At 37.7% G+C, this 14866-nt stretch overlaps 2 protein-coding genes across 9 annotated transcripts; both read right to left on the bottom strand.

The window, feature by feature from the left end:
- Positions 1-408: 408 nt before the first annotated feature.
- Positions 409-5661, bottom strand: LOC112175515 (FHA domain-containing protein At4g14490). Of its 6 annotated transcripts, none has more exons than XM_040509960.1 (10): positions 4546-5661; positions 4377-4444; positions 4137-4172; positions 3571-3634; positions 3346-3494; positions 3024-3167; positions 2484-2557; positions 1822-1897; positions 864-981; positions 409-443 (listed from the first exon to the last, which is right to left on the bottom strand). In XM_040509960.1, exon 1 carries the CDS (start codon positions 5586-5588, stop codon positions 4575-4577), a length of 1014 nt encoding a protein of 337 aa, XP_040365894.1. In that variant the 5' UTR covers positions 5589-5661; the 3' UTR covers positions 409-443; positions 864-981; positions 1822-1897; positions 2484-2557; positions 3024-3167; positions 3346-3494; positions 3571-3634; positions 4137-4172; positions 4377-4444; positions 4546-4574. The 6 variants fall into 6 exon arrangements, with proteins under 6 accessions (XP_040365894.1, XP_024168952.1, XP_040365895.1 ...); XM_024313184.2 differs by having other exon boundaries at positions 3346-3412; XM_040509961.1 differs by having other exon boundaries at positions 3146-3167; positions 3346-3412.
- A 1765-nt stretch (positions 5662-7426) lies between these two features.
- Positions 7427-14259, bottom strand: LOC112178596 (probable dolichyl pyrophosphate Man9GlcNAc2 alpha-1,3-glucosyltransferase). 3 transcript variants are annotated; one of them, XM_024316753.2, is made up of 7 exons: positions 14068-14259; positions 13466-13939; positions 13199-13385; positions 12981-13088; positions 8921-9082; positions 8167-8419; positions 7427-8068 (listed from the first exon to the last, which is right to left on the bottom strand). In XM_024316753.2, exons 2-7 carry the CDS (start codon positions 13867-13869, stop codon positions 7629-7631), a joined length of 1554 nt encoding a protein of 517 aa, XP_024172521.1. In that variant the 5' UTR covers positions 13870-13939; positions 14068-14259; the 3' UTR covers positions 7427-7628. The 3 variants fall into 3 exon arrangements, with proteins under 3 accessions (XP_024172521.1, XP_024172524.1, XP_024172523.1); XM_024316756.2 differs by having other exon boundaries at positions 13466-13884; positions 14068-14258; XM_024316755.2 differs by having other exon boundaries at positions 13466-13875; positions 14068-14258.
- Between the last annotated feature and the right edge of the window lie 607 nt (positions 14260-14866).

The raw sequence follows: 14866 nt of genomic DNA, 5'->3' as shown, positions 1-14866 counted from the left end.
ACACACGGAAGAAAAGACAACTATAGCATAGCTATAGCATATATTGTTGTGCATCAATCTAGGATCAGTTTTGATATTGTTATAAATTTAGTTATTACAGCATTGCAAAACTGCTGCTGCTTCTCCTATATATTGTAAACATTGTAAATGCACAAATCAATTAAATACAATTTCAACAACTTGCACACAACATGTGGCACCTAAAGAAAAAAGGTCACAGAATCATATGTAAACAAATACTGGGATCTGAGCAGCTTCAATGTAAAAATTCTACCTCTCTTCTTTGCCTCTTGTTTCCTTCCATCTCTCTCTTCTTCTTCTTCTTTTCTTTAGTTTCTTCATTTATCCACTTTTGTTTCTTCTTCTGAATTTCTTCTTCTTCCCCTGTTCTTCTCTCTTGTTTTTTTATTTTTTGGTTTTGTTTTGGGGTCTTTCAGACCGACCTGCAAGAAGAGTAAATCCTTAAAATAAGAACTTTGAAGATACAGCTGCAATGGGACATCAAAACCAAAGGGATATTCACATAAAGACAATGAATGAACACTTATATATGGAAAACAACGGCAACAACAAAAAATGAAGAAGAATTAACCCCTTTGATTATCTCGAAAACAGAGTTTGTTTGAGACTTATTCTTCACTTTGACATCTCTAATGAGGTTAGAATCAGGAGGAAGACAAAAACGTAATTGTTTATGCTTCAATTCGATGGGATGTGTTTAAACACAAATACTTGTCGGCAAATGCCTTCAATGTAATGATGCAGAAATAAAGGAGACAGTACGTTGAAATGAAACTATATACCTGCAAAAATTTCACAGAAAAAAGGAAAAAACCAAAAAAACCACATGTTCAGTTTGTTACCTGGGGTCAGGTCAAGGCAGAATAGAGGGGTTTTTTTTCCAAGGCGTTGACGTCAATTGGGGTTCATATCCATGGCAGAACTGGTACGCTCTTTGGCTTATAATCTTCTTATATCACCCTGACCAACAAAACCATCGATACCATTCAGATTGAAAGATATATCTGAAGGGGGGAAGTTTCGAACTCTAAGCTAAAACACCAGTAAACTCTACATATGAAGCAAAGTTAAAAGAACTTGATTACAAAAATTCAATGGAATTTCAAAATGTTTAAACTTTTCCATACCAAGAACCGAAATCATATCAGGTACAATCTCAAGCACTAATTATGGACTTGCTCCAAATCATAAACTCATACATTTTAAACATGAATGCATGTTAACTAAGCAACTGTCCTTTGTCACAAGGCCATGATTGACGAACAATTAGGCAGAAAATGGACCTCAAAATTGTCAGCCTATATGTAGCTCAGAAGAATCAATTAAGTCAACTACAAAACTTTACTCTTCAGCTATATTCATATGTTAATAACATCTCTTCGCAAACAAATCTGACCTATAAAATCCCTCATCTGGACCAAACATAAGTAGAACTAAATAGCTCAAATCAGAACAAATACTTATCCCCATTACGGAAAAGCTCAGCAAGATTATGAAATTGTCCATCAATATCACCGTAGATAATTACTGGCCTTTTCACAGGTTGCAATGCAAGAAAATCAAAGTTAAATTTAAATGTTTGCTTTGGAACTTTATTCTTCCTGGCATCTAGAGTAACAATTAAAATCTAGAGATAAAAATTGTTGCTGACTATACAATTTTCAGTGTTATTATCTGAATACTCCAATGTCCAAGCTGCAAAGGACTTGAAACCTCATTGCTATGCTTCTTTGTAAAACAAAAACTGAAAAATAATTTACTCGACATCAGTATTCATAACCTCAGTGTACAATGTCTCACCTAAACTCTCAGCGCAAGTTTCTGAACATTGCACCAAACTTCCTCAAATACGGGACTAGAACTCAAAACAGTTCTCCTAGGCAGAAAAAAAATACAAATATCAGAAAATTGCATAAATGCATAACATTCTAGAGCATACCAAAGTGAAGAATGATTGAAACAGTTTTGTCAATATTTAACTTATTAGACATCCCCAAAACATCAATTAAACCCATTTACTATCCAGGTTGATAGTTTTTAGGCAGCTACCCAATGAACAACAGAGGTAATGGAATCAAAGCTGAAAATAAGCCATCTTCTGTGGATGGAACTAAGGAAACCACTTTAGTTTTATCAACAGAAGCCGAATTTATAATATTTTGACACCTGAAAGCCAATATACTCATTCTTTCTTCACCAAAAAGAAAATGGGGAAAAAATAAACAACAAAACAAAAAAAAAAAAGACACAGGAAAAGAAAGGTTTCAAAAGAAACCGACCTCAAGAATCAGCTGCCCAAAAACTGGAAAAGACACAAAATGAACTAACAATCTAAACCATAGCAATCATCATAACCGGAAAAAAAAAAAAAAAAAGGGGTTCACTAAGCTTGAACATTGAATCTTAAACAGCTCTCTGGCAACATCAGAAAAAAGTGGTCACCAATAGGGAAAGAGAATTACCTTGCTTCTAAGGGTCTGGGAGAAAAATATCAAAGTTTCTAGATTGCTAGTGGCTTCATGAAGTAATCAGCAACCTAAGAGAAAAGCAACACATTAGAGCTTGTAAAAAGTACAGTGACAGATTTTACCTGATTAAAAAAATAAAAAATAAAAAAGCACTCAAAAAACATCAAGAGATAGCCACAGTAATGCACTCAACTCAGAAAGGAACGAAAATGCAATACAAACAAACAAACAGGTAATAAAAAATATAAAAAATCATATCTCTAATAGTCCTGCAGCCAAAGGAAACAGAAGATTAGAAACCAATTTACTATAAAGAATAGAAAAACAATCTCATTTGGCCTCCCTAGCTCTCTATTATTTACTGATTACAAAGATAGCTATAGGGTTGACTTAATTTCTTAAAAAAAGAAACAATATCAGCAAGCATATAAGAAAAGTTTTGGATACTACTCATGGTTTCGATAAATTCATCCCAGGATAAATTTATCAGTTATGGTCACAGAAGTAACAATCAAAAGGTGGAAATACAAATACCTCTAAGTCCCAGGATTTGAAGCTTAAATAAGCCCCTATCACTTAGCATATATCCAGCCAAGTCTCTCCCTCTCCCTCTTCCCCTAGCAACTATTATGTTACTTGAAAATTGATTAGCATACCTTGCAAGTTGCAAGACACAATCTGCAAGACACACCAACAAATTTTGATATGAGTATTCAATAGTTACGGGATTGAGACAAAACAAAGTATCTTTCACAGCAAACCCAACCAATTTTGATGAAACAAACTACGAAGTTCAAAAGATAACTAAAAGTTATACCAATCATGGAGGAGAGAAATATCAAAGACGAGAACTTACTTAGTCACTGCCGGCCATTGTACTTGTACCCAAACTCATTGTCTCTGCATCAATTCCAGCAACTTATCTAACAAACCAAATTAAACCAAAGATACAGGTCAGAGAAGACTCGGTTTGAACCCTTTATATAAATTCCAAATCTTCCAGACCTGAAAATTAAAAAATACTAAATCTTCAATTCAAGGACTCAAACTTTAATTGGCAATCTGCAAAAGCATGCCTTACCTTTGTATTTCTCAAAGTCTTCCTCTTTCTGTTTCAGTCATGGCAATTGCATCTGAATGGACCCCTGCAAATGCAGACGACCAAAATCATGAAATTAATCCATCATTTTTCTCCCATTCATAGCAAATCAGTTGCATATTAAACCAAAGTACCAAACAGTATAAAGTAAAAACTCAACCAAAATGTCTTTACAGTTTATTTGCTCTGCTTATATTCCATTTTATATCTGTTCATAACTTGATATTATTCAAAGTTACACCACTATTGTGATACTAATTGTCATTCTTAGAATAAAACCAACCCAACCCATTCTTAGAAGGAAAAAGAAAAATTGCAAAAACAAAAATGTAGATTTCAATTATGGTAAATGTTCCAAGCGATGATCAGATGAGTGTCAAAACTAAATCTCTTTGGAGCTCATTGAACAGAAATTATAGCTTCAAATGAAAAAATGAATCAAACCAATGGAAATCATAATCGCGATGACATGAAAAGGAAAATATAATTGTGCAATTGGTAAACACAATTTGATTATAAAGGAGAAGAAAATGGAGAGGGAAATTTACCTGGGACAAAAGAAATTAATCATCTCTTCAAGATACCTGCAAAATTCAGAATAAAACAACAGCAAATAAAAATTGACGATCAGGTAGCTGAAGAGATTGAGGAAAGAGCTGAAAGCAAGAAACATAAATCAAAGACATCTTACAGAGAAGCCATGAAGAGATTGACTACTTTCTACAACAAAATAGCAACTTAAAGAGAAATTTAAAGCGCAGACTATAGCCATGGCTCCAATTACTAACCGATCAAATAGATCAATCATGAATTCAGATTCTTTCACTGCTGTTGATTTTGATGGCTGCGTTTGATGCTGCGAAACATTGAATATGGAAGTTGATAGTTGATAGAGGCTTCCCGAAGAGACTAAGAAATGGGATTTTCTTATATATTGAGGGGACATGGCACAATTACCTACCACATAACACAAGGCACTCCTTGTGTTAACTGTGACACTTTTCCTTGTTGTGTTGTGCTATATACTCCTGGACTAGCTTAGCCTTGTCTCTCATTCCGGCACAAATCTTGTCAATCTCATCATTAACCCCTTTCGGCAAAGAAACTTGCACATAATCAAACCAATCATCCAAAGTCATCTTCTCCAAATCTGGCTCCTGCCAAATCTTTCCCAAACCTTGTTTAACACCAGAACCATTCCCCTTTTTATCAACATTCTTAGCACCACTAACACCAAAACAGCTCCTACTACCACTTTCAACCTTATCGCCACCCACTCCAACATTACAGTCATCCCCTTTATCGCCATTAACACCAACGGGACCAATTTCTCCCGAATCTTTCTCCGCCACCACAACATTATCTTTCTCACACATCAGCGGCACTTGTTGCACATTCTTCCTCTTCCTCCCCCCACACTGTACACTGCAAGTCTCCAAATCCGGAACCACAGCTTCCACATCTCTGGAACTCACTTCCGACACAGCAACCTCACTCTTCAAAACCCTAGCTTTCCTCGGCCGGCCGCGGCCCCGGCCCCTCTTCGGCTTCTCTACCACCTCAATTTCCTCTCCTCCCTCTCTCTCCAATTCAGAATTCTCTTCCTTCCTACATCTCAGGCCCTGATTCTCCACAACCGCGCCGCGCCTCGGATTCCTTCTCAACCGGCTCCGTTCGTGGCCGTCGATCTTGACGGAGATCGACGTGTACTCCCCGATCTTTATCTCGTCGCCGTCGTTCAGCTCCAACGGCGTGTCCGGCTTGAGCTTGGTGTCGTTTACGATGGTTCCGTTGGAGGAGCCGAGGTCTCGGATCATCCATTTACCCGATTCGAATTCGATGATGAGGTGGTTGGTGGAAATGCCGGAGTCTCTGATGGCGAGGTTGTTGCCGCGGACGACCCGGCCGATTCGGACCTTGGATCTGGGTCGGTACTCTAGGGTTTCTCCCTCACGTGGGCCTTTGAGCAGTTCGAGCTTGAGAGCTAAAGGGTCCAGCATCTTTCAAATGCCTTTGTTTCAGAGGGAAATGGGTTGGAATTGCTCCCGAGTCTGTTTGTTGTAAACGTCTTCCATGCTCCGAGCAAGTAATGCTCGGCCTTTTTGGTTCCACCCACATGACTTTCACGTGCCTCCCTCCTTATTAAGATGAAATTCACATTCAATTTGGGGTATTTTTTTTTTTTTATACCGTGCTAAAGGAACGAAGGAAAAATAAGAAAACATGGTATAATTCTAGTTTACTATGAATTCAGTTGAAGGGTTTCCAAAGAGTGATACAAAAGATGCAACAATGACAAGTTTCCTTAGTTCATAACAAGTAAAATTTGAAAAAAAAAAAAAAAAAAAAACCAGTTTAGATTGTATGTGTTATAATAAACACCGTAGATGATTCATTTTATGTTAAACACCAACTTTGCTACAATGGTGACCAAACTGACAAGTTCCCGTGCTTTCCAAATGACATTTTTTTTCTTATAATTTTTATTTGGGTGATTCTAGTTGGACCTCCAAATTTGATATTTGGACCTCCATCTTTTTTCAATTATTAATAAATTTTGCCAGCTCAGATGAAAAGACAAGTACGGACAAAGAGAAAAGGAAAAAAGAAAAAAGAAAGGAAAAAAAAAAAAAAATATATATATATATATATACTCTTTTTACCTTCACGATAAATCTTAGCCAATTTTTCTTTCTACTTTCAAAGCATTTTCTCCCTTCAATCTCTCATGTTTGGATGCGGAATGATACTTCCATAGAAATTTTCAATTTAATATTGTTTCTGATCGAGTGTTATGACCTAATTACATACATATTCAAAGTGAAAGAAAAAGCTATTATTTATGCCTGGGCAGAAGGGATTCCAGGTATATAAACCTGCACAATTGATCTGTGGGAGTGTGAAAGAAAAAGCAAAATTAGTTTTATATATGGCGTGCATGTGCAGCAAATTGAGAGAAGAGATCATCAAGGTTAGATTTGCCGTTTGCACCACTATTTGAAGACACTAATCCTTGCCTTCCAGGTCCTTCCCTTCCCTTCCCTCCCTATCATAATTCAAGTTAAAAGCTTTCTACCCAGCTCTCTAAGCTTTTAAATTCCAATTAATGGCCAGGAAAGATTGGAACAAAATATAAGGACGTACTACTCCTCTAATATACAGGACTTTTGTATCTTGTGGAAACGTGACTCTCAGATCTTCCACTTTCATCTTCATCCGACTAGGACTACCTTTCGGCTCCATAAACGTTCCGGACTATTTCTCCATGGCAACAATGAATAGTTACTCCAAACAAGTCTGTTGAATTGATGGAGACTAAAAAAAAAAAAAGAACAACAAATTGTTGAATATACATATATAATTATTTAAGGGTGTTTAGGTAAAATTAAAAAGGTGTACTTAGCTTTTTAAGTATTCAAAAAAGTGTATTGGAGGTTCAATAAGTAAGAGAGGTCCAAATATCAAATTTGAAGGTCTAACTAGAACCACCCTTTTTATATTTATTTTTTTTTTAGCAAAAGACGACGGCTTTATTTCACATCACTACCTAAGAAATTGCACCTGCTCAAAAGCTAAAAAATAGTCCCCCAAGACTTGAGCCAAAACTTCATTTAGGCAGTGTATCGTGCCACACACAAATGTACTAATAGACTGCCCCCTCGGCTCACTGACGTATAAAATTACAACTTCAGATTATGAATATCAACGTAATAGACAATTCAACATTGAAGGGAACCCACACAAAAAACAAAACAAAAAATTACAAAGTTCTTGAACTGGTCACTGGAATCAAAATGATATCCCGACTCTTCACAGCTTTACAGATCCGATGTATTCGTATGCCAATAGAAAAGTCAAATTCAAAATCTCAATACAACTCTTAAATCAGATCCAACATGTATGAAAAGTTGCAGTGTTCAACTAACATCCATTGTTTTGAATCGTAAACTGAGAGAAGCAAAGAAGCATAATCAAAGCTTCAAAAAGAAAGGGGTATCTTTGTATACCAAATCCTAAACTAGTTATACCAAATACATAGCTCAAAGGAGCTTCTTTTCTTTTTCTACCAAGTTGGAGTGTTTCAGCAACATCCATTGTTGTGCGTTAGTATACATAGTTAGGAATGTGAACTGGGAAAAGCAAAGAAGCATAATTAAAGCTTCAAATAGGAAGGGATATCTTTGGGGGGCATTCATGCTTAAATAAACAACATGAAGAATGAGCGAGCAAAAAGGAAAGAATGTTGTCACAATTGATCTGAAGGCATTTGTCTCCCTTGTCTCCTGTCTTCTATTCGGCGCCAGGCTTAATAGTATAAAAAGCGCAGATAGCGCAAGATATGGTAAAATCAGCTTGTCACGATGTAGAAGAGGGAACATCGAGAATAGGGCATAAATGGTCATCCAGGTAAATAGAAAAGGTTCTTCACTTGCCAATAGACTTGCTGGTAGGAGTGGCAGCAAAATAGACTTCTCGTGCACTGAGAATTCAGAATACCGAACATAAATGCAAGTGTCTTCTAGTGTACTATGAAGCACAAAGAACAGGAGTTGAAATAAAGGGATAATCTTTACTTGCCTTGGAATGAGAACAGATAAAATGAGAAAGCACTATTCAGCAACCCATACAGGAAACCTTTTTTACTTGGAGCCCATATCTGCTGAATCATTGAAGGCAGAAAAGTAGAAACAGTTGCACCAAGGCTGAGAACCTTCAGTTGATGTGTTGGAAACAATCTCTTCCATTTTACAAGAACCGAAGTGGTGCACCAAAAGTTAGCCACATAATCCTCGTATATCCCCCTCTCAAAAGGAGCAAGACGAGAGAGAACCTGTAAGGTTCACCAAGCTCAAGTTAAATAAACTCTTTTTCTGTGTAAACAAAAACAAGAATAAAATAATTTATTAATGCCATTAATAAAATAATTTGGATATAGTGGCAGCTTAACAAATCCCAAATCTCAAGCGTCTGAATGCTTGAGATTGAGATGTGTGCTGGACATAAATTTGTGAATCCAGCGCATTGTGCAACAACAGATGTAACCTAAATACATATCCAGCACAGTGTGCAACAACATATGAATCCCAAATATATGGGTGTCCTATATTCATGTCAATACAAAAAATGTATCAATAGGAGTTTTCCTAAAGGCATTCATCAAAGAATAAAGCTGGATCACATCAGTTGATATACTTTAGTTTGCTCATCAGTTAAAGGGCAGGGTAGAAATTTATATTAGCATAAAATAGGCCTGATACTAGAATCACATGTGTGAGTTTACGTTATAGTAGAAGCTCTTACACAAAGAAATGAACTGTGTACTTGGGCTTACCTCAAAAAAGGCTTCAACTGAGTGAATATATGGCCACCAGACAACAAGAAACGTTCCTGAGACCACCAGGCCAAGTTTAAACACTTCGAAAATTGGATACCGGCGCCTTATACATTTACCCAGAAGATGGCTGAAAAATGCAGGAGCAAAATACGCACTCATCTGCAAGCGAGCATATCACATTCAGCAAGTAAACACTACCCAGCAGAAATAAATTGCAGGTGCATGAGAAAGATCAGAGCACATTTAACTGGATTAGTAAAAGACTCACTACCTCCTATTAGTCTCATTCTACTTGGCTGTATGGAGATAATATCATAACAACATTTCCTTAGGTGTAAATTAAGCCAAAAACTCTCCAACCAATTTACTGTAAAATAAGCCAGGAAATTCTGGATTGAGTGCACTTCTAGAACATACTCAAGCATGAACATAAGTTAAAAGCAAAAACAGTATACAGCAGTAAATTCATACTATGCAACCAGATGAACATACTCATTATTTTAGTAAACTAAACTTTATTAAAGATAAAGAACATACACAGCAGTGGATAAGAATTAAACAGAGGGTACAGCTGGGAAAGCGAAACCAGAGCCAACAAAGAACTATTCAAAATAGAGAAAAACCAAATTACAACAGCGCTCCAACTTGAGAAATCAGCAGCAAAAATGACAAAATTAAATTCTGAAGAAACTGATACCCATAAGGATGCCCAGAATAGAACACTTGTACAAATGATCAAGCCACCCCTCACATTTGCAAAAATCCTATTGTTTCTTTCCACCCAAATATCCCCAATAGATAACCATCATAGCACATCTTCTCAATACCAATCCTTCTTCTCCCCACTAAAACATTTATATTTTTGCTCAATAGAGCTATACAGTTAGCTGGGATGACCCAGCTCAACATAGCTTCTTGAAACAGCCTAATCCAAAGTGCTACAGAAATTGAACAACGTAAAAATAGGTGAGTCCACTCTCACTCTAGCTTTGCACATCAGGCACCAGTGAGGAGAAAAACTAAAAGAAGGCCTCTCCTCTGCACCATATCACAGGTATTAATCTTGCCATGAACAATAATTCAAGCTAGCACTCATACCTTGGCATTCCAGATTACAATGGAAGGAGTAAATTGTGAGAATGGGGTTGCCGATCAAATGTTTTGAACAAGATTTACAAGAAAATATTCCCGAAAATTAACATTCACCTTCTCCTATCTGATCTAGAAAGAACCAGCAACACTCTGATAACTTGAGAAAATGTTGCTAATTTGAGATAATGAACTTCCAGGTAGGCCTGGCAATTCAGCCCATGACCCGTTAACCGCCCATTAACCGCCCGCTAAAAACCCGTTTATTTCCGTCCGATAACTTAACGTGCTAATGGGCTGCCAACCCGTTAACAACCCGTTAGTTAACGGGCGGAAACGGATTGCCCAACGGAACCCATCGAGCCTGATTAGAAGAAAAAAAAACGTAGTGTCGAACCCTCACTTCTCTCGCAGAGTCGCAGCTCACTCTCCTCTTCTCCACACAAGCCCTCTCTCCTCTCCTCCACCAACCCCTCCATCGACCTCAAACGCACCATTTCGAAACTCAGGCAACTCAAACGCACCATTTCGAAACTCAGGCACCATCCTGATCCTCTGTCCCGGAACTAGCTGCTGGAATCTTTAGTGGGCTTCAGGAGGGGAGGATCGGCCATGGCTTTGAGAAGTGGTATTTGTGGTGGTGGGCTTGATCTGTTAGGGGGAGGCGGTTGGTTCAAGGGTATGGGGTTTGGGTTGGAGTGGTGAGGGTATTGTTCATGGCTCACAGACTCTCAGTTCTCTCTCTGCTTCTCTCTTTCTCTCTGAAAAATGGAGTCTTTTTGGAGTTCTGGGTTTTGTTGGGGAAGGAGGCGAAGAAGTGCAGTAGTCAATGAACTGCTCATTGTTTCTGACTGCCCCTGGTAATTTTTGGGCAGGATATTGTTGGAATTGGGTATTTAGTCTTTACATTTTTGCGCCAATGAACTGTCTATGTCAGAGGTTACTTTAATTCGTAAGGAGAGATACAGATAGCTTCCTTTTTGTCTGGCGATTCTTCTAATTTTGCTGTGAGTGAAAGTAGTTGCTATAGACAGACTGAGGATAAAGAGGAAGGAGGCTCTTGGTACTTTTCCAGGAAGGAAATTGAAGAAAATTCTCCATCTAAAGTAGATGGCATAGACTTAAAGAAAGAGGCGTATCCAGCTCACAATTGTCATAGACTCAAATATATATTTCTTGTTTTATTTTTTTGGGAGGTGAATTTACTGAAACCTTGGAGTTAATCTTTTTCCTAATTTTAACTTTTGGTAACTTTTTTTTTTGGTACAGTTAACTTTGGTTACTTTGATCTAACAATGATTAGAATATTTTTTTTTAGAAGAATTTTAATACATAATGGGTGTGAAAAAGAGTTTAAAAAAATAAAATAAAATAAAAGATTAGAAAAGAATTTAAAATTTTAAAAAATAATTAAAAAATTAAATAAATAAATATTTTTAAAACCTTAGCGCTCTTAACGGGTTCCAACAGTAACCCGCGAACCCATCGGGCTCAACCCGTTATAACCCGTAAAGCTCAACCCGTTATAACCCGTCAATCTTTACGGGTTATAACGGGTTGAGCCCGTTAAGCCCGCCCGTGACCGCACTGTTGCCAGGCCTACTTCCAGGTCATGTAGATTTCTTTGAAACCCGAATCCTGACTTACAGGAAAGACACAAGTTGACACATTCTGGAAAAAGAAATATATCATTTGGGATAATCAGTACAAACGATGAAAGGAATTTAAATAAGCTCTCTCCTGGGCCCATCTCTATTCCCAAAATTTTACTTTTTCCCTAATCCCCACCACAAAACTACAACAAGCAGTAAAAGAATTGATCCAATGCAATATAATCCCGAGGATTACAGATTGACTTTGCAGAACAATATTGGAGACCCAGCCATTTTATTTTAGTCCATATTTACTTCTAATGACTGCATAGCACAGTGAATTTCTTTCCTCCTGGAATCTCCAAAGCCCTTTCACAAGTAGAGCGCTAATTTATTTTCACCAAATTTTCCACCCCCCGACCACCTTTTCTTTTACTTGAGTCACCATTTCCCAATTTACTACATGATCTTTATTCCTAGTCCATCTCCTCCCATGAGAAGTCTCTTTTCAATCTCTCAACACTCTTTGCCACACTGCAGGGATTTGAAATAGGTAGAGATAATAATCTAGTAATCTGCTCCACACCGATCGAATCAAAGTTATTCTGTCCTTGCATCCAAAAAGAGCCTTTTTCCACCCTTCAAACCTCCTGTTCACTTTCTCCACCTGCAGGATCCCAGAAACTCACCACCCTACGTTCCCTTCTACAGGCAGGCCTGAATATTTCATTGGCCAATTTCCTACTCCACATCCCATAATTTGGCCAGCTCCCCAAGTCTTCCTACTTGAGACTTAATCCCAGCTACTGAGCACTTTTCCCTATTGATTTTTAGCCCAGAAAATAAAAATAAAAAACATAAATTGATTCAATCATCATTAAAAGAATAGCCAAGTCCTGGTTTCCCTTGGAGAGAAAGAACATTGTATTGTCTGCAAATTGATGATGAGATATTTCTACTTCCTTCTGTCAAATGCCTCTCTCTGGCTCTATCCACTGTTCTACTTAAACAATCAACAACCAAAGTGAATAAAAAGGAGACAACAGATCTCCCTGTCTTACCCCCGGAAGACTCAAATCTGACCCTTGGATACATACACATCCTTTTTCCTAATTGGTAACAGGTACCACTTTCTTTTCTTTTGCACTATCAATCACATTTCCAGTCTCCTGACCTTTTTATTAACCATGCTTTGTTACCATTCCCATTATTTATCACTTTTTGTCTTATTTATATACTTATTTGCACCCTATTGATGCCACTGTTTTCCTTCTTCTAGGAGGAAAAGTGACAATGTACCAGAACAATTTCAGAAAATACATTAGCTAAGGAAACTTAAGCTATCAGGATGTGGCCCAAACTGAATCAAACGATACCTGTTTGTGGTTGAGAGCAAGGCTGTATAAGACACAGGCTAGAAGATCTTTGTCAGAAAGAATAGCAGCAATAGCTCCCAGCGTCAGACCCAAGCTGATACAATTGTACTGACAAAAATCAATAAGTATGAAAGGAATAAGATTCAAGAGTCCAGAATATTACCGTACACAGAGAGAGATAGCAAAACATAGAATGCTACAGATAACTTAATTCTAACCTGGAAATGACCATGATCAATTAAGATCAGGCACGGATTGAGTAAAATAATTGCAATGTGCCATGCTATGCCACCCATACGGCCCCTTTGATTACGCCCACTATAGTAAACAACAATAAAATAAAAAACAGCAGGAAAGAACACCAAGGCATCGGACGATAACACTGTCCACCTCATAAGAAGTTTCCTGCAAGAAAGAACATTTCGAATGAAGGAAAAGCCAATGGTACAGTTACAAACGAAATTTCAATGGGTCATGTTACAAACCCCAAATAGGACTCATGTCCGCGGGAAGTGAAAAGAGCAACTGATTCAGGACTAAAGAATCTGATGAAAAGACCATGGACATAACTCTGATAAGCAGTGAGAGGAGGGTAGTCGAGACCCCAGTAGCTGAGATCATTGCGGGTAGTGTTTCGATACCATTCATTGAGCGGGAGATTAAGGGTGATTTCCATCCAATGCCGCTGGGCTTCGAAGTCGCCGAACTTGGGGGGAGTTGCAGCACCAGAGTAAGGATGGAGTGAGACAGCGACTCGAACCAAAAGGGAAAACAATGCAATGCAAAAGAATGAAGGTGTAATTCCCTTGTGCACCAACCACCACCAAGCATCGTCGCCAGAATCAACAATCTCCTCTTCTTCTTTGCTCTTTTTTGAGCTCTTCGCCATTTTTGTCTACTTGTTTGACCAGAAAACGCACAAGATTACCCAAAAGAGACAAAGACCATGAACAGTGAGACTTCAGGAGAAGTTGAAATCCATAACAAGAAGTTATTCAAAGCTTGAAACTTTGCAATATATGTAAGATTTTCAACACGAATGCTATTGAATTCCAATGGGTAATAGCATAACCAAAAATCTTCTTACCCGAGAGTGAGTCTTCCGCTGAAGCTCAACGGCGATCTGAAGCTGAGGCTTGTCAAGCCCCCAATACGATGACTCCTCTGGAAGGCGAAATTGAAATTGAGAATGAGCAAGAGGAGGGGAGAGAAGCGGAGGCCTGGTTGATCTGTTATTTTACTCACCAGCTTATGATTACTTCTTTCTTTTTTTTCTTTTCTTCTTTTTTTTTTATGCCAAAAAAATTATAATTAAATATAGAAGCCTCTTAGTTGTCAGAGTTCACAACTTCAAACATTAAGGTTTTAGAGGCATTACATGAAACCGTGTTGGTCCAAGAAAGGCCGCGTAAAGAGATATGCCCTGAATTTGCAATTGCATCAGCTATAAAATTAGCTTCTCTAAAAGCATGTATAAAAGTAGTAAAAGAAAACATCGCAACAATTTTCTGAATATCTTGAATAACCTTCATTATACTTCTTTGTGTTTGTAGCTCTAGTGTCAAGACGACTACGAGCTGCTTAACATACCATGTGATGACCACGTGATGCATAGAGGAATGACGCAAAGGTTTTTTCTTATGTTAGGAAAAATTCTACGGTACATTGATGTAACCATACATCAAATAGACTACATTTGATACAGAAGTTAATTGACTTCATGTATAAGTAGACTATCTTGACTTAATCTCAAATTAGTCTACCTCTGTATCGAGCTAGTCTACTTGACGTATCGTTACCTTAATATACCATAGATGAACCCGTTAAGTTAGAATTTGGCGACTTCGCCTATTCAGTTAATTCTTTAGTCAATTTTATTTAATTAC

This window comes from Rosa chinensis, chromosome 7, assembly GCF_002994745.2.
Source record: "Rosa chinensis cultivar Old Blush chromosome 7, RchiOBHm-V2, whole genome shotgun sequence".
NCBI classification, from domain to species: domain Eukaryota; kingdom Viridiplantae; phylum Streptophyta; class Magnoliopsida; order Rosales; family Rosaceae; genus Rosa; species Rosa chinensis.
This window is presented reverse-complemented; position numbering and strand designations above follow the sequence as displayed.